The sequence below is a fragment of the Mustela nivalis genome (assembly GCF_964662115.1).
Source record: "Mustela nivalis genome assembly, chromosome: 17".
Lineage (NCBI taxonomy): Eukaryota > Metazoa > Chordata > Mammalia > Carnivora > Mustelidae > Mustela > Mustela nivalis.
Genome location: NC_139036.1, coordinates 20838447 through 20856880, shown reverse-complemented (window position 1 = coordinate 20856880; position 18434 = coordinate 20838447). Strand labels below are relative to the sequence as shown.

At 49.1% G+C, this 18434-nt stretch overlaps 2 protein-coding genes across 8 annotated transcripts in view; one reads left to right on the top strand and one right to left on the bottom strand.

Annotated features, from left to right (window-relative positions):
- ALDOC (aldolase, fructose-bisphosphate C) overlaps positions 1 to 18434 on the bottom strand; it is a 1020901-nt gene that overhangs the window by 100702 nt on the left and 901765 nt on the right. The window lies entirely within an intron of this gene.
- SUPT6H (SPT6 homolog, histone chaperone and transcription elongation factor) overlaps positions 1 to 18434 on the top strand; it is a 34269-nt gene that overhangs the window by 14916 nt on the left and 919 nt on the right. For all 7 annotated transcript variants that reach the window (XM_082706996.1, XM_082706993.1, XM_082706995.1 and 4 more), the window contains 28 exons: positions 204 to 320; positions 1251 to 1340; positions 1548 to 1690; positions 2382 to 2530; positions 2683 to 2781; positions 3260 to 3389; positions 3474 to 3624; positions 3764 to 3918; positions 4086 to 4281; positions 4685 to 4824; positions 4946 to 5063; positions 6362 to 6438; positions 6670 to 6805; positions 7092 to 7229; positions 7308 to 7475; positions 8414 to 8541; positions 9669 to 9876; positions 10363 to 10510; positions 11127 to 11269; positions 12180 to 12320; positions 13375 to 13570; positions 13961 to 14199; positions 14796 to 14909; positions 15064 to 15188; positions 16917 to 17029; positions 17307 to 17384; positions 17480 to 17646; positions 18081 to 18268. In XM_082706996.1, the coding sequence (XP_082563122.1) occupies positions 204 to 320; positions 1251 to 1340; positions 1548 to 1690; positions 2382 to 2530; positions 2683 to 2781; positions 3260 to 3389; positions 3474 to 3624; positions 3764 to 3918; positions 4086 to 4281; positions 4685 to 4824; positions 4946 to 5063; positions 6362 to 6438; positions 6670 to 6805; positions 7092 to 7229; positions 7308 to 7475; positions 8414 to 8541; positions 9669 to 9876; positions 10363 to 10510; positions 11127 to 11269; positions 12180 to 12320; positions 13375 to 13570; positions 13961 to 14199; positions 14796 to 14909; positions 15064 to 15188; positions 16917 to 17029; positions 17307 to 17384; positions 17480 to 17646; positions 18081 to 18268 (3995 nt within the window). The remainder of the gene's footprint in view (positions 1 to 203; positions 321 to 1250; positions 1341 to 1547; positions 1691 to 2381; positions 2531 to 2682; positions 2782 to 3259; positions 3390 to 3473; positions 3625 to 3763; positions 3919 to 4085; positions 4282 to 4684; positions 4825 to 4945; positions 5064 to 6361; positions 6439 to 6669; positions 6806 to 7091; positions 7230 to 7307; positions 7476 to 8413; positions 8542 to 9668; positions 9877 to 10362; positions 10511 to 11126; positions 11270 to 12179; positions 12321 to 13374; positions 13571 to 13960; positions 14200 to 14795; positions 14910 to 15063; positions 15189 to 16916; positions 17030 to 17306; positions 17385 to 17479; positions 17647 to 18080; positions 18269 to 18434) is intronic.

The window sequence follows — 18434 nt, the reverse complement described above, 5'->3', positions numbered from 1 at the left end:
ACTGGGGGCCACTTTATCAAGGTGAAGATCTGCTCCAGACGTCTGTGTGCTTAGTACAGGATAGTATGAGTGTGTGTATGCGTATGAGAGATTTTTCTAGATTTCATCTGATAAGGTTATCCTTTGACATGAAGCAGTTTCACACATGGTAAGACAAAACAAATGAAAGCATTGTTGATGTTTCTGTTTTCTTCTGGCCCTAGGAAAGCTGTGATTACCTAGATCGAGGGCAGCCAACCAGCAGCTTCAGTCGAAAAGGACCCAGCACAATTCAGAAGATTAAGGAAGCCCTAGGCTTCATGCGAAATCAACACTTTGAGGTAGCGGCTCAAGCTCTCTGACGGCCCACTGGTTAGAAATTGAGCTGTGGGGGTGCCTGGGTGGCTCAGTTGAGTGTCCAGCTCTTGATTTTGGCTCAGGTCCTGATCTTGGGATCTTAGGATTGAGCTCCACATCAGGCTCTGTGTTGGGCATGGAACCTGCTTTAGATTGTCTCCATGCCCCTCTGCCCACCCGGCACCCCACCCCACCCTGCTGTGCACATACTTGTGTGCGCACTCTCAAAAAAAAAAAAAAAAAAAAAAAGGGCGGGGTGCCTTCGGCTCAGGTCATGATCCCAGGGTCCTGGGATCGAGCCCCACATCGGGCTCTCTGCTCTGTGGGGAGCCTGCTTCCCCCTATCTGCCTGCCTCTCTGCCTACTTGTGATCTCTCTCTCTCCATCAAATAAATAAATAAAATGTTTAAAAAGGGGGGGGGGGCCTGGGTGGCTCAGTTGTTAAGATCTGCCTTCGGCTCAGGTTGTGTGGGATCAAGCCCCACATCAGGCTCCCTGCTTAGCAGGGAGCTTGCGTCTTCCTCTCCCACTCCCCCTGCTTGTGTTCCCTCTCTTGCTGTATCTCTCTGTCAAATAAATAAATAGAAATCTTTAAAAAAAAGGAAGAAATTCACCTAGGGATTGAGGGAAAAGGGAGCTACCTGTCAGATGGGAACCCCCTTCTCCTGTCCTCAGATGTGGTCCCTTGGCTCAAGAGTGTGAGAACCAAAGGAGACTCTGGTGGTGATCAGGAAAATGATGTTACCTGTCTCCAACATCATTTTCCCCTGCTGGGGAGAGCAGAGGCCCTTGATGAGCCAGTGAGGGAGGTCAAACTTCTGATTGAAATTTTCTAGCCCTATTTACCCCTCTGTCAAAGGAGCTCCTTACAGATCTTTCCACTCTGGTTGACTGCAGTCTCCATACTACTCTAGGTGCCTTTTATTGCTTTCTACCGTAAAGAATATGTGGAGCCTGAGTTGCATATCAATGACCTATGGAGGGTGTGGCAGTGGGATGAAAAGGTAAGATGGATCTATGGCCCCTAAGAGGCTGAGGTATGGATTGGGAACCACTACTGCCAGAACCTGAGCTGCCTATACATACCAGGTGGCAGCCCAAACCTCCCCAGCCTATCAAGCTCTCCCTCTAGGGGCTCCGGGTAAGAAACAGTCAGCCTCAGGTCTCCGAAGCCAAACACCAGCACTTACTCCTGCCCTCTCTCATCCTAGTGGACCCAACTAAGGATCCGCAAAGAGAACCTAACACGGCTGTTTGAGAAGATGCAGGCTTACCAGTATGAGCAGATTTCCGCTGACCCTGACAAACCCCTTGCTGATGGCATCCGGGCTCTGGATACCACCGACATGGAGAGGTGATGTGTGCAGGGTTTATTCCATTCAGGGAGACCACAGGCAGGCGCCCAGGGAGCAGTGTAAGCTACTAAGTCCTCAGCGCAGGGTCCGTCCTTTAAAAATCTGATTTGTCACCACATCAGAAGTGATTTTTCTGGCAGGCAAATTCATCTTAGTGATCTATGTTGGTTCTAACAGGTTAAAAGGATAATACAGTCACGTTTGCTGATCTGAGAATTCCTTGCATGTAAAGTTACATGGGAAACCAAATCACAACCAGAAAGGAGTTTGAACAGCTTGCAGTCAGTGTGGCGTGTGGGAGGGGAGCAGATGACTTTAGTGGCCAGTGTCTTGAAGCTGGAGGGTAGGGGGGGCAGACTTCTCAAGGACTCTGAACTTTGCTAGAGACATGATACTTCACAGCTTCATCTCCATTTGTAACAACTGCCAACCATCCCTTCTTGTCCTTTTGGCTAAGATCAAGTGTTGTAACAACCGCCAACCACCATTCAATGTATTGCTTCTCTAAGATATCTTGGTTGCAAGTAAGTCATGGTCTGGTGGTGGTATATAGTTCTAATAATTGAAGAGTACAGGCACCCATCCCAGTTGGGATCTTGCCTCCATGGGAACTGGACCTCTTGCAGCAGTACTGACTGGGTTTATACTTTTACTCAGGGACAATTAAGGTCTTGTGTCCCTTTCCTCCAGGCTTAAGGATGTGCAGTCAATGGATGAACTGAAAGATGTCTACAACCATTTCTTGCTTTATTATGGCCGTGATATCCCCAAGATGCAGAATGCCGCCAAGGCCAGCCGCAAGAAGCTGAAGCGTGTACGGGAAGAGGGAGATGAGGAAGGCGAGTGCTGGAAAAGAAAACCCAGGAGGCTTAATGGCCACACCGTCCCCTGGGACGGCCCGGGCTGAGTGCCCTTTGGGGCTTCTCTCTACATGTGTCAGATCCTCGGGAGTGACTGGAAACTGGAACACTAACACACGGTTTCTTCCCAGGTGAGGGTGAAGAGGCAGAAGATGAGGAGCAGAGGGGCCCAGAGCTCAAGCAGGCCTCCCGCCGAGACATGTACACCATCTGCCAGAGTGCTGGGCTAGGTAAAAACTAGCTGCTTTGTGTCCTGGGTCTTGTAGCCATGAGCAAGGGAAGTTTCCTGGTAGTCACTGGTGGGCAGGAAGAGGACTTAACAGACATTTGAGCAAATCACCAGTCCAGTTCTGACCACAGGCCCCCAGCACCCACACCCACTTCACAGTAATGGTCCGGCCTTTCCCTAACTTCCTGAAGGAATGGGAAGTGCATACAGTCAGAGGGGCAGGGTCCTTCCTATCTTTCAGATGTTCTTTTACTATAAATTCTACCTTAGTTCTGAGTGCAGGAGTCAGAGAAAATTCCTGTTTCATAACAGCTTGTCAGGTGTTTAAAGGCCATTTTACTATTCCTTGTAAAATTCCTGGTCCTGCTTTTTTGTGACCCTCTTAAAGTCTAGTGCCCAGAGTTGCTACTCTGGACCCAGAGCAAAGAGATTTGTCAGCCTAGCTGTTGTTTTACCCTTCACCCTTCTGTATGCTTTAGATGGTCTGGCCAAAAAGTTCGGGCTTACTCCTGAGCAGTTCGGGGAAAACCTCCGGGACAGCTACCAGCGGCATGAGACAGAGCAGTTCCCTGCAGAGCCTTTGGAGTTGGCCAAGGATTACGTTTGCAGGTAGGCATGCAACAAGTAGCTGGCAGGAGATAGGGCCTGAGGGCCAGACACTATCATCCTGCAGCTGCCACGTTTTCCCCACAGCCAGTTCCCTACGCCAGAAGCTGTGCTAGAAGGTGCCCGCTACATGGTAGCCCTGCAGATTGCCCGAGAGCCCCTCGTCCGACAGGTGCTGAGGCAGACCTTCCAGGAGAGAGCCAAACTCAATATAACCCCCACCAAGAAAGGTAGAAAGGTGAGCTGGGTGCAGGGTTTTGATCTGACATGCCCAGCTCTGTGTTCGACTGAACTGAGTTTCTTGCTTTCGTGCGCAGCTGAGCCATCTGCTCAAGCCAGCCTGTCAGTAGGCTGATGATTCCTCTTGGTGTCTACAGGATGTGGATGAGGCCCACTACGCTTATTCCTTCAAGTACTTAAAGAACAAGCCTGTTAAGGAACTGAGAGATGACCAGTTCCTCAAGATATGCTTGGCTGAAGACGAGGGGCTGCTCACCATTGACATCAGCATAGACATGAAGGGGGTAGAAGGGTAAGCAGAGCCTTGGGGGAGGGCTTGATGAGGGAGGGGTTCCCTCAGGAATGTGAACTGCAGTTTCAGAGTTGAGCGAGTCATTGTCCCTGGCTCACTCAACGTTTATGGACACTGGAGTATCCCCTTTCCTTCCTCCCCAACACTGCCGTGTTGTCTCTCCTCAGCTACGGCAATGACCAGACATATTTCGAAGAGATCAAACAGTTTTACTACCGAGATGAGTTCAGCCACCAGGTGCAGGAGTGGAACCGGCAGCGTACCATGGCCATCGAACGGGCTTTGCAGCAGTTCCTCTATGTACAGATGGCCAAAGAGCTCAAGAACAAGTTGCTGGCAGAAGCCAAAGAATATGTCATAAAGGTGAAGACAGAAACTCGGCGATCCTTTGTCCTGTGATTTCTCCAACCTAGAGCTGAGAATTCAGGAACCCCTTAACAGTAGTCTTCTAGCTAATAGAGAAACACTGGGGGCAGGGGGAGGTAATCACGGGGAGCACATACAAGGCCAGGGGTCACTCCAAGACCTCCCCATTTGAAGAGCCTCTTGACTTGCCACCCCCCAATCCAAACATTCTTTGTCTTTATTACTGTTCTCCGTATACTCCCCTGTGTCCAGAAGCAATGTATGCCTTCGCACCATAAGCCCGTGAAGGATTAGAAGTATGTGCGCATGTCAGTACAACCTTTGCACATGCACACCCACATCTGTGTCCTTCGCACACTCGGTGAGCCACTCGGCCATAGTGTCTGATGTGTCTCCTCAGGCCTGTAGTCGGAAACTCTACAACTGGTTGAGGGTCGCACCCTACCGGCCAGATCAGCAGGTAGAGGAAGATGATGACTTTATGGATGAGAACCAAGGGAAGGGCATCCGCGTTCTAGGCATCGCTTTCTCCTCTGCCAGGTGACTGCCCGTTCGTGCCTGCCCAGCCTCACCCCTTCCCTATCTTCCTAATCCCATTCTTCTCTAGCTGTATTCTTTTATTTCTGACTGTTGCACTGTTCTTTCCTGGTCTGGTTGGCAGAGATCACCCTGTGTTCTGCGCCTTGGTCAACGGCGAAGGAGAAGTGACAGACTTCCTTCGGCTGCCCCATTTTACCAAACGGCGAACTGCATGGAGAGAGGAGGAACGGGAAAAGAAGGCAAGTGGCTGGGATGGGGTAACCAAGTGTACATTTTAAGTGCATTTACAATTCCATGGGGATGCATGTTCATGGTCTATACAACGTCTATGCAAGACCCTGATTACCTCTACCCGTTTGCTAAACCCTGGAGTCTTGGGAGAAGCCTCACTTCCATAAGCAGTAGATGGCACTCAAGTCCTGATGCAGAATTTACTTCTGGCTGGAGGCCAAATCCTCGGCCTTGTGTGCTTCTGGGAGCTGCCATTATGGCTTCTGTTCTTACCAGCATCTGGGTCATCCTGTTCCAGGAGCTGAAAGCCAGTGAGGCATTAAGCCAACCTTTTCCCAGCTTTAGCCTTTCAGTGTCTTTTTTCCAAGGAAAGGGGAATTCGAATTCATCTCACGTATATGTTTCTGATTTTTTTTTTAACCTAACGGTATCTTGCCATTTTGCCGAGAGCGCTACATTCTAAAATAATTTTTAACAACCTTTTTTTTAAATTATTATTTATTTGAGAGAGCAAGAGAAAATAGAGCATGAGTATGGGGAAGAGGGAGGGAGAGCCTAGTTCTCGAGCAGGAGCCCATCATGGGGCTCAATCCTAGGATCCTGGGATCATGACCTGAACATAAGGCAGACGCTTAACCGACTGACCCACCCAGGTGCCCCATTAACAACCTTTTTTTTTTTTAAGATTTTTTTTTTTTTAATTTATTTATTTGACGGACAGCGATCACAAGTAGGCAGAGAGGCAGGCAGAGAGAGAGGAGGAAGCAGGCTTCCCGCTGAGCAGGGAGCCCGATGCAGGGCTCGATCTTAGGACCCTGGGATCATGACCTGAGCCAAAGTCAGGGGCTTTAACCCACTGAGCCACCCAGGCACCCCTAACAACCATTTTTTTTAAAAGAAAACAGTGAAATGAGTTTAGAATAATCCTGCCAACCAAACAGTGGTTTATGTTAGTAAAAACCAAGTATGTTTGGATCAGTCAGGGGAGCATGGGACTCTTGCTCTCGGGGTTGTGAGTTGAAGCCCCATGTTGAGTGTAGCGGTTACTAAAAAGGAAGAAAAGGAAGACAAATGTGTTTGATCACAACCAAGTATGAGCCAGAGGTATAGTAATTTTAGAAAACATTAATGCATATACGATATTGAATCTAGAGACCTTAGTCTCCTTGATTTGTGTTCCACTTAGTCTAACTTGGAGCTTACTGTTCTTTGGTCTTATGAGGTCTTGGTATTACTTAGGGAGAGAAAGCTGTTAAAAATCTCACGATCTTCGGAGCCATTTAGTTCTAATTTTATTTCAATCCAGGCTCAAGATATTGAAACCCTAAAGAAATTTCTTCTGAACAAAAAGCCTCATGTGGTAACAGTCGCAGGAGAAAACAGGTAGGGTCACCAGGGGATCAGACTAGACCTCACTTAAATTCACTCATCCTTTCTTAACGAATCTGGCATATGCCTCTGTAGACCATTGGTAAATTTCCCATCCCCAAGGAGTATCTCTTTGTCTTCAGAGTTCTTTCCTTCCCCAACCTGCCCCCATCCCAGCCCTGAGTCTGTCCGTCCTTGATAAACTATTCAGAAAGAGCCCTGACCCAACACCCCTCCTCCCTCCAGGGACGCCCAGATGTTGATTGAAGATGTGAAGCGCATTGTGCATGAACTGGACCAGGGCCAACAGCTGTCCTCTATTGGGGTGGAGCTGGTTGATAATGAGTTGGCCATTCTCTATATGAACAGCAAGAAATCAGAGGTAATGCTGGAGCCCCGTTCTTGGGAGCTGCACACATAAGAGCTGTGAATCCCAGGGAAATTTAATAGAGAAACAAAAGTGATCAAGGGCACAGGACTGCGCTTACTCAATTACCCTTGTGGGGGTGCTTCATTTCACCAGTCATGGCTCAGATAGGGAGCCCTGCAGATAAAATTGGCCCCTGAGGGGACAAGAAAGTGACTTGAGGCCAGAACACTTTGTGATTCCTTTTGCTGTTGAGAGCTGAGAGAACTTAATCGTCCTGCTGGTCCTCATTTGACTCTAGGCAGAGTTCCGGGATTACCCTCCAGTGCTGAGACAGGCTGTCTCCCTGGCCCGGCGCATCCAGGACCCTCTGATTGAATTTGCCCAGGTGTGCAGCTCTGATGAAGACATCCTGTGTCTCAAGTTTCATCCCTTGCAGGTGAGTAGGGTTTGACAGGCAAGCTTGAGCAGGCAAAATGGTACAAGAACCTTACCCCTGCCTGTTCTGTGTTTGCAGGAGCACGTGGTGAAAGAGGAGCTGCTCAACGCCTTGTACTGTGAATTTATCAACCGAGTCAATGAGGTTGGGGTCGATGTCAACCGTGCCATCGCCCACCCATACAGCCAGGCCTTAATCCAATATGTCTGTGGCCTGGGACCTCGAAAAGGGACACATCTCCTCAAGGTAGGATGGGGTTGAATTAGAAAATAAGAAAAGTTCCCATTTCATTGAGCCTTCACACTCTGCAGCATGATTTGACAAAAGACCAAAGTCAGAGGAGTCAAGGGATTTGTCCAGAGTCATCCAGCTAGTGAGAGTCCAAGTCACTACCATACTGTGGGAAAGATAGCCATAAACCAAGATTTAAAACAGATGGAAAAAGTGAGAAGAGTATCCAGCCTCTGGATAGTGGTTCATTCCAGTGGGGAAAAAAAAAGGGATTTCATTCGGAGGCTTAAAGAGGGTGGTATGCAGGGAGCTTTAGAAATTTTGGTAATATTTTTTTTTTTCTTAAGATGAGTGGTGGGCACTTGGATATATGTTTTATCATTAACTTTTTTTTTTTTTTAAAGATTTTATTTATTTATTTGTCATAGAGAGAGAAGTGAGAGCAAGCACAGGCAGGCAGAGTGGCAGGCAGAGGCAGAGGGAGAAGCAGGCTCCCTGCCAAGCAAGGAGTCCGATGTGGGACTCGATCCCAGGATGCCGGGATCATGACCTGAGTCTAAGGCAGCCGCTCAACCAACTGAGCCACCCAGGGATCCCTATCATTAACTTTTTAAAATTATTACTAATTTTTATAAGTGATCTCTATGCCCAGTGTGGGACTCGAATTCACAACCTCGAGATCAGGAATTGCATGCTCTTCCAACTGAGCCAGCCAGGTGCCCCATTTTATCATTAACTTTTAAGCTATATATTAGTTATGTATTATTTTTGGCAGGTATGACATCATTTACTAAAATAATTTTTTTTAAATGGACAGTATGGCATAGTGCTCAGTTAGATACTGAGGGATAGGGACAGAGTTCCCATCACGGAGGGTTTCCCAGAAACCTGAAAGGAGGCGGGGAGGGTGGGGCCTGCCTGTTGCTCTGGCTCACTCCACATCTCTCCCCTAGATCCTGAAGCAAAACAACACCAGGCTTGAGAGCCGGACCCAGCTGGTCACCATGTGCCACATGGGTCCCAAAGTCTTCATGAATTGTGCTGGCTTCCTCAAGATCGACACGGCCTCCCTGGGGGACAGGTGATACCCTCTGCCTGGGTGGGCCAGGAGGAATTCCCTTGGGCTTTGCTTTGGGGATTCAGGGAATTAGGGCTGTCAAAGGGCCCGAGGTATTTGAATTAAGAAATATTTTAAAGCAAAGGTGAGGAAGCTTTATTAAGTCAAGAGCCTCTGACCTATGGAAAAGATCGGTTCAATTATGTGAAGCTTTTTTTGTGTGAGAAAAACATAAAAAGAACCAACTTATTTTATAAATTAAGGACAGGAAACACAATACTTTGTTCAGTAAACACAACATGTTCTGTTATGATCTGCCATGGCTAGATGAGGGTGGGAATAGCAGGGGCAATGGAAAAGGAGTTGTGGGGGTATGATGAAATAAGGAAGGGGGAGAGAGATTCTGTATGTTTTGAGATGATGTTATTGAGAGAAAGTTCTATTCACTTGGACTTTGGACTTCACTATTGACCTCTTCCTCTCCAGAAGTTATCAACTCAGTCTTTGGAGGATCTTTTCCACGGGCACATAGCTCCTCATTCAGTAATGGAAATCAGTGGGGAAATAGGCTTCAAGTTCTAAAACTTCATTTTCCACCCAGCTTTGCTGTAACACTCCACGAATAACATAGGTCCATGTGAGTGCACGGGCAAGACCAGCCTGGGAAGGCTTTATGGGGGAAAATAGCTGCCAGCAAATTGTCAGAAGTCTTTTTCCCCCTTCTTGTTTTATCTTGTTATAACACTTATTTAAGTTCATGATATAAAATTCAATGTATAGCAGTATTATGCAGAAAGTGGAAGTCCCCCATAATCCCACCCCCCAGAGATAACTACCATAACAATTTGGTGTATACTACAACGTTCCTAAATTTTATTTTTGCTATGCATTTACTAACTACCCATTTACTACAAAAATGGGATCATATGGTTCATAGTGTTTTGCAGTGCATTTTTCACGTATCAGTATATCGTGGCCATCTTTCCATGTCAGCACACATAGATCTACCTCATTATTTTTAATGGCTGTATAGTATTCCATTGTATGGAGGTACCCTAATTTATTTAACCAGTTCCCCATTGGTGGACATTTGGGTTGTTACTAGAAGCTTCTCGTTCTATATCCTGGCTCCTTTTCTGCCTTTCCTTCAGCACTGACTCATACATTGAAGTTCTTGATGGTTCCCGAGTCCACCCTGAGACCTATGAGTGGGCCAGGAAGATGGCAGTGGACGCTCTGGAATATGATGAATCAGCTGAGGACGCCAACCCTGCAGGAGCCCTCGAAGAGATATTGGAAAACCCAGAGCGACTCAAGGACCTGGACCTAGATGCCTTTGCAGAAGAACTGGAGAGGCAGGTGGGTGACAGCATAGAGGCCCAGTGCAGAAATCATTCCAAGTCCCCTGGTTGGGAGGAGACTCGGGCAGCAAGTCCCCAGGAAACCTCTTGATACTATGGACATGGGAGACTCCATCCTCTCTTCACCTTACCCTAGCAGGCTCTACCGGGATTTTCAAGGAAGTGTTCAGTCTGCTTATTAAGGAGCAAGGAAGTCTCAGACTCCTATAGCCATTATCAGTGGTTCGGGGCAGTTGTCAAGTTTCCTTCTAGGCCTTCTCGCCTCCTCTCCAATAGCACAGCTTTGCATGTGTCTGTTTCACACATTGGGGTTCTCTGAAGCGTTTTAGAGAAAACTTGAAAACTTCTTGTCGTAAGTGTTAAAGGAGAACAAGAGAAGAGAAGCCTTGACAGAGGCCAGCTGGCCTATTCCTTTCCTTGAAAGCCCCTGTGGCTCCAGTTAGGGAATGGTTGCAAGGTTCTTCCTGATGGGCTTCTTCCACAGGGCTATGGTGACAAACACATTACCTTGTATGACATCCGGGCGGAGCTGAGCTGCCGGTATAAGGACCTCCGGACAGCCTATCGCTCTCCCAACACAGAGGAAATCTTCAATATGTTAACCAAAGAAACACCAGAGACCTTCTACATTGGTAAATTCTGGGCCTGGTTTTCAGCTGGAGAAGGATGTATAAGGGTGGGGGATGTGTTCACTGTGTACGTTCAAACCAAGCCATGATTCCCACAGAATGAGGCAGGTCTGCAGGGAGAAAAGATCAGGGGGGCCTGTAAGAAGATTATAACTAGGGTCACCTGGGTGACTCAGTGGGTTAAAGCCTCTGCCTGGGTCCTGGGATCAAGCCCCGCATCGGGCTCTCTACTCAGCGGGGAGCCTGCTTCCTCCTCTCTCTCTGCCTGCCTCTCTGCCTCCTTGTGATTTCTGTCTGTCAAATAAATAAATAAATGTATGTTTTTAAATAAAATAAAATAAAGCCCTGGGCTAGAAGTCAAAACTGAGTCCACGGTCAAACTGTGCCTTTAACCTGCTACTGCAGGATCTTGAGGGAGTCACTCATGGGGGCTTCATGTTACCCCATCACCAAATCAGGGGAGGATTTCCTTTCTCAAGGATGTGAGGGAAATCTTTGGAAATGCTGTAAGACTGAATTCTATCACTACATGTCAGTGGGAAGGAATCACCCCTCCAGTTCTTTTAGCCTGTTCCCCATTCTCTTCTTCCCTTCCCTGTCCACCTTGCCCTTTCTGCAGGAAAGCTTATCATCTGCAATGTCACCGGCATTGCCCACAGGCGTCCCCAGGGTGAGAGCTATGACCAGGCAATCCGCAACGATGAGACAGGGCTCTGGCAGTGTCCCTTCTGTCAGCAAGACAATTTCCCCGAACTCAGTGAGGTACGTGCTGCCATGCTAGCGTGGTCACTGGACGTCTTGATTGAATGTTCTCTGTGCCCTAGAGAGGAATTGAGAATTGGGGCGTTTTACGTGGTGCTTTTACCAAATACACAAGAGGGGGAAGAGGGCTAGAATACATACAGGTCTAACGTGAAGTCCCTAGGTATGCAGGTCAGAAATCTGTATGCTTCCTGCATACAGCAAGCTGAGCCTGCTCAGCCTTTAACCCTAGTTTTCTGTTCTCTGGGGATCTAACTAAACCAGATTGAAGATACGAAGATGAGCATTTCTTACAGGGGAGGCACAGTGTCCCCATACATGCTAATTAGAAGGTATCTCTAGGCTCTTTTGAATTTTCCCGTTTTCCACACACATTTTAATTTGTTGTACTTTCTTCTAAACATTATCTCCCTTTCTGATGGTCAGAAGTTAACTAAAGGCATCCTGAATGCTTTTTCTGAGTCTTCAGATGTTATCAGGCAGTCTATGAAAGAGTTGATTTCTGAACTTGACCTAATAAAAGAAGCTGTGGGATTTGCCTGGGTTTTAAGAAAGCCAGGGGGCACCTGGGTCACTGAAATGGGTGGTTCTGTGGAGACGGTCATGTATATTTCTTGTGTCGGAACAAGGTGGGAGAAGGGACTTCAGTTGTGGCTAGAGGGACGTACACATTTCGATTAACATGAAGGATTGCTCTGATGGCTGGTGGTGCCAGTCACTGAGATCACTTATGAGTCAAGGAACATTAGGGATGTTCAGAATCTGTGTTGGTGAGTGGCTGAGTCATTGTGTTTTCAGACCACTTTGCCAGGTATTACGGCAGATAAATTGCAGTGCCCGGCAGCTCTTTTTTGAACGTGTGATCTCCAGAATCTTAATGACCAAGCTCCTCTCCTGATGTACTTTTCAGGTCTGGAACCACTTTGACAGCGGTTCGTGCCCTGGCCAGGCCATTGGTGTCAAAACACGGCTAGACAATGGTGTCACCGGCTTCATCCCCACCAAATTCCTCAGTGACAAAGTGGTAAAGCGGCCAGAGGAGCGAGTGAAGGTAGATAAACGACCAGGCTAAGGCATCTAGTAGGGCTTTCAGCCACCCAGACTGGGTGATCCGGAACTTTGGGCTGTGCCCCCCAGAAGTGAAGCTCTGTTCCCACTGGCTGCCGGTAGGGAGAGGCCATCAGGACGATTTGTAACTAGTTGAAAGAAGCCAGGGTGAGAAGCATGTGAATGAGAAGCAGCTTTTGTTCACTGTCTTTGTGAGATCTCACTGGGTTGCCAGCCCTTCAGAGAGGGCTCTCTCTTCCTGTGTGGGAAGCTGTGCTTGAGTCTGCAGGCAGGAAGCAGGGCCCAGGGTTCCATGCTGTGAAACAGAAAGGCTATGCTTTCTTTCTGTTCTAGTATTCTCTTGCCAGCTGCCATTTATTATGCACCCACTAGATACCAGCACTTGACATTTATATACGTTGTCTTTAATCTCATGTGAGGGGGAAGGAAAATAGGACCTTTCTGGCGGGAGAAATTGGAGTGTCTTTTCCAGGATCACCCAGTTAGTTGGTGACACGGGTGGTACCAGATCTGCCAAATTCTCTGGTTCTGAGTGTCACAAACAACCAAGAAGTGTGGAGATAGGGAGGTTGGGGAAAGATCTTCCTGAAAAATGGAAGCTCGGGAGATTTTCAAAAGGAGAGCCATGCCGTGTGATTGGCTTATGCTGCTGTTTAGACAGAAAGACACAAGTCAGGGAAAGAACAGAAAGCTCTTACTTTGCCTCCCCTCCAGAAAGGGCAGCCAGGCTTTGATGGCACCCTGGGAGCAGTAATTAAGTAACTTCATGGGAGAAGGGACTAGCCAGGGGCAGGGTAGTCGCAGTAAGCCCTAGTTGCTTTTCCTGCCTAGAGCGATAGGCATCTGTGCAGGACATGGCCTGTAATCTGTAGACCAGACTCAGCACTAAACCCCTGATCGGTTGTTTGCTAGCCGGCTCGCTTTGGACAAGTCACTCTCCCATCCTTCTTCCTGGACTGTGGTTTTCTCACATGTAAAATGGGGCATCGGGCTAGATCATCTTTGTCCCTTCCAGCTCAAATGTTCTGTGGATCTAGGTGGGAATGACTGTTCACTGCCGCATCATGAAGATTGACATTGAGAAGTTCAGCGCCGACCTTACCTGCCGAACCTCAGACCTCATGGACAGGAACAATGAGTGGAAACTGCCCAAAGACACTTACTATGACTTTGACGCCGAAGCAGCAGACCACAAGCAGGAGGAGGATATGAAACGGAAGCAGCAGCGGACCAGTGAGTGTGGCCACCACCACACCTGTACAGCCCAAGTCTCGGCAGCCCTCCCTCTTCAGGATGTACTTGCTGATGGCTGTTCCCTGGTGGGAGTGAGTGCTCAGCTCTGAGGTCTGAGGCCCATAGACCTCACGGTGGCAGGGCCGGAAGCCAGGGTCTGCTGGGGTCACACGTTCTTTGCTAATGCACTGTGACATTTAAAGGCTCGTTCTCTGAGCACCTCAGGAACCCAGGTGCACACATCCTTCACATCAGAGAATTCAGGTCTGGAGAGGGTAAAAGAGTCTCAGAATTTGACAGCGGGTCAGAAATGAAGCCACGATTTGTCCTGTTGTTGTGGGCTCCCAGTCCCCTTCACCTGATCTGTACTTCTTTTCCTGTCCTCCTCAGCATACATCAAGCGAGTGATCGCACACCCATCTTTCCATAATATAAACTTCAAGCAAGCAGAAAAGATGATGGAGACCATGGACCAGGGTGATGTGATCATCCGCCCGAGTAGCAAGGGTGAAAATCACCTGACCGTGACCTGGAAGGTCAGCGACGGCATCTACCAACACGTGGATGTCCGGGAAGAAGGCAAGGAAAATGCCTTCAGCCTGGGAGCCACCCTGTGGATCAATAGTGAGGTGAGAGCTGGCTCCCACACACTTCCCATCCCCTCTCCTGCTTCCAGAAACAAGGCATTTCTGGCTACTTTGAGCTGACGTTAGTGACTTATATGCGTTATGTGTATTTTAGCTACACAGAGTGACAGAACAGGAGGTTGATTGTGAGATGAGTCATTTGATAACAATTTTTGTGTATTTTGTTCCCTTTTCTGTGTCCTCTAAATTTTAAAATAGACTACCCGGAGAGCACCAGCAGAGGAAGAGGAGAAAATACACACACAGAAACATATAATTGTGTACATACCCGCACACACACATACACATGTGTTTCTCTTTTTTGGTTTCAGTAGAGAAAAATTGTATGAAGCTCCCTGTTGTTCCCAAGCAGCAGGGGAGAATCAGGGTTACGGTTTAAAAAATTTTGTGCCTGTAAGCTGATCAATCTGGGCACAACTCAAACAGCTGGGTAAAAGGAGGGGACTTTCCAGCATAGTGAGGCCACAGCAGGCTGGGAAGGCCACATCCTCCCTTGGGTTCTCTTCAGAGTGCCTCAGTTGAAGGGCCAGGAGTCCCAGCTCACTGTGACACGTGGGGCCTTTCCCGTTTCCCCACAGGAATTTGAAGACTTGGATGAGATTGTTGCTCGCTATGTCCAGCCCATGGCATCCTTTGCCCGTGACCTCCTGAACCACAAGTATTATCAGGACTGCAGTGGTGGTGACCGTAAGGTGAGCCCAGGGCTCTTCAAGGCATGACCTCTCCCAGTCACTTCAAGATGTCTAGTTTCCTTTCAGTGCAGGGGATGTGTGCCTCGTGTGTGCACCAGACACCGTGTGCCGAGCGTGCTGCTATCCCAACCTCTCCCCCTCATTCTACCCCCAGAAATTAGAGGAGCTGCTCATCAAAACTAAGAAGGAGAAGCCCACCTTCATCCCTTATTTCATCTGTGCCTGCAAGGAACTGCCCGGCAAGTTCCTCCTGGGATACCAGCCCCGGGGTAAACCCAGGTGAGCACTCGTGCCAAGAAGGTACTGCCACCAGGGTCTGCAGAAAGGCCAGCAGGGGAGTTAGAGACCTCTGGATTGGTCCTCTCTCTGGTTCTGCTTGACTGTCTTTTCCCTCTTACCTGTTGAGACCAGCAGTGGAGGTTGGAGTTGGGGAAAGAGGGTGATGATTTAGAGGTAAAAGAGCAAAGATTTGGTAAGAAAGATACCTTCCTTAACTCTGTAAGAGAAAGTTTCCTTCACCTGTTCTCTCCCCCACGGAGTGATGGAAATTACCAGCCTCTCTCCACCTGACTGGCAAAGATGGGGGCCAGGACATGGGTCTCTCCTTTTTCTTTCCTGCTTTGCCCTGGCCAGGGTGGTCATCTCATGGTGGCTCACGGTTGCTGTAGTGTGCTAGATGACTTCTGCCTGCATTGCAGGGGTGGGTCAGAAGAGCTTCTCTTTCTCCCACTGACCCCCCTCTGCTCCCTTCCGTATGTGACTAAGCTGACCTTCCTACGTATTCCTTTGGGTCCCTCTGGAGCTCATGCTGAATCAAAGTCCCTTTTGGGGTTGGGGGGGAGGGCTCTGCTTTCTTTTTGTCTGTTACCCAGACTAATCATTCTACCATCCTTCTCTATGCCCCCATCCTCTCTTCGCCCCTTGGCCAAGGCCAGTGCATTTCTGCTCTTGTCCTTCTACTGCCTGCACATGCTAGATAGTGTAGACTATAGGTGAGGGCTCAGTGGCTTGGTGACAAGAAGCTCTAGACTCCAGACCCTACACCGCCTTGGGCACATATGGAATACTGCTGTCGTTTCTGGGAAGCCATTTCTGATTCACCATCATGCTTCCAGAGGATGGCAGCCAGAGCTCTTGGCTGGACACCTCCCGTGAGGAACGGTTGAACAAAGGAGGGAGCTTTAAACAAGGGAGTAGAAGCACCGTGATAACCTTCCATGGGAAGGTGTGCAGATTCCTTCTGTCGCCAAACTAAGAACACTTGTTTGTCATCACATTTAGGAAGCAGAGTTCAACTTCTGTATAAATAAGGACATGGTGGTAGTTGTCTTTGTCTGTTGGTCATTGACAGTTATCCTTAATTGAACAGAGCTCTCTTTCAGGCATTGTGCTGAGTGCATCTCATGCCTTGTCTCATTTATTCCCCACACTCAGTTCTAAAGGTTTAAGTGTTGTTACTCTCATTTTCAAATGAAGCTGAGATTTGGGGTTAGTAACTTCATATAAGGTCATCTAGGCATCGAATGACCAAGGCAAAGCTAGAGCTAGAACTGGTCTGAACCCAGAGCCCATCCTCCTGCACTCCCACCACTGCCAAGTGTTGAGTAAGGTCAGACTCCCCACCTGAACAGGGGTGCTTCCAGATTCCAGTTCTCAGGGAATTATTTTTGCTGCCCTGGGAAGCCCCTCCGGCCCTGACACCGGGACCTCAGTCTTACCCTCATCTGCAGGTGCTGCCATCATCCTACAGCCCAGGGTGGTGGCCCAGCCCACAGCAGGCCTTCCTCTGGTGGTCTGTACCTAGCATACTAGGGGCTGCTGATGCCTGGCCTTGACCTGCTTACCTCCTCAGAGTGTGGCCTCCTTTGATGGAGTCAGTGCTCTTTCATCTCTCCTTTCCCCCCAGCACCTAGTTTGGCTCCTTCAAGTGGTAGAGATCTTTTCTGGCCGCTCGCTCAGGGCTGGCCCCAAGTGGTGTCTGATATGTGTTTCCTTCCAAAATCCCAGGATAGAATATGTAACAGTGACTCCCGAAGGATTCCGGTACCGGGGCCAAATCTTCCCTACTGTGAATGGACTTTTCAGATGGTTTAAGGATCACTACCAGGATCCTGTACCGGGTGAGTTCTGCACTGAGCTCTGTAGTGTGCTTAGAGGGACAGGTAGGCCCTGAATCAGAATGCTCACTTGCCCCCTGCGGAAGGGACAAGGCCTAAGCTGTCACCACAACTGTCTCATGCCTGCTCCAGCCTCCTGGCATCAAGGATGTCCTCCATCTACTTTGCCAGTGCAGCTTCTCTTCTCTCTACCCACCTCAGACCTCCTCCAGCCCCCTATGTTGTGAAACCAGAAATAGGTTCCTGGAGGGACATAACTAACTTAAGCCATTTCCTGTAGGCATCACCCCCAGTAGCAGCAGCAGGACCCGGACACCTGCTTCTATCAATGCCACCCCAGCCAACATCAACCTTGCAGGTAAGGAGCTTAACCCTGGGACTAGGACCTGGAGGATGGGACCAGAAGGACTTTGACTGATAACGTGCCCATCTCCCACCTCTGTGTGCTTACAGATCTGACGCGAGCTGTGAATGCCTTGCCCCAGAACATGACCTCCCAGATGTTCAGTGCCATTGCAGCCGTGACAGGCCAAGGACAGAACCCTAATGCCACCCCAGCCCAGTGGGCCTCCAGCCAGTATGGCTATGGCGGCAGTGGAGGGGGCAGTAGCGCTTACCATGTACGTGGCTTGGGGACAAGGCTCCCTGCAGGGGGTGGAGAAGACTGAAAGGGGACGTCATCCGTTCCCGTGTCTATAGACTGGCCTCTGGCAGTGACCACCATGGGGGGCTTCATACATACAGATGGGGTCAGCACAGCCTTAGGAACTGTCTCCAACCCACAGTCCTTTTCCTTGGGTCCACTTGAGGGTAAAGGGAGTGAGGTCTGATTTTTCCTCAGTCCTTTGGGATCTTTGGAACTCTTAGGCAGCCAGGAGTGGTGGGCCCCATTGTGCCTGGCGCCATCTGCTGCTTGGGACTGCACACTGCCCAAGAGATGGTTGGTTAGCTGGAAAGCTCTGGGCCAAGCCCCAGCTTTCAGTTTGTCAGAAGTTCATAGCAAGGCCAAATAGGCCCCAGTCTCATCGCCATTTAATGGTTCTCCTTTGTCCAGGTATTCCCAACGCCAGCCCAGCAGCCAGTGGCCACACCACTAATGACCCCCAGCTACTCCTACACAACCCCCAGCCAGCCCATCACCACACCACAGTACCACCAGCTCCAGGCCAGCACCACCCCACAGTCTGCCCAGGCCCAGCCCCAGCCTTCTTCCAGCTCTCGGCAACGGCAGCAGCAGCCAAAGTAAGTGTGTGGTCGGTGGCATGGAGCAGGATCCTGGGGCGGGCATCGTCAAGAGGCCAGCAGGCCCGGCATAGGCAGGTACCTTGGGCCTTGTGAGAGCTGTGACCCAGGTGATAGCCCGGGATGACGCTGGGAGCAGACAGAAGAGGGTGATGTGGCAGCTGGC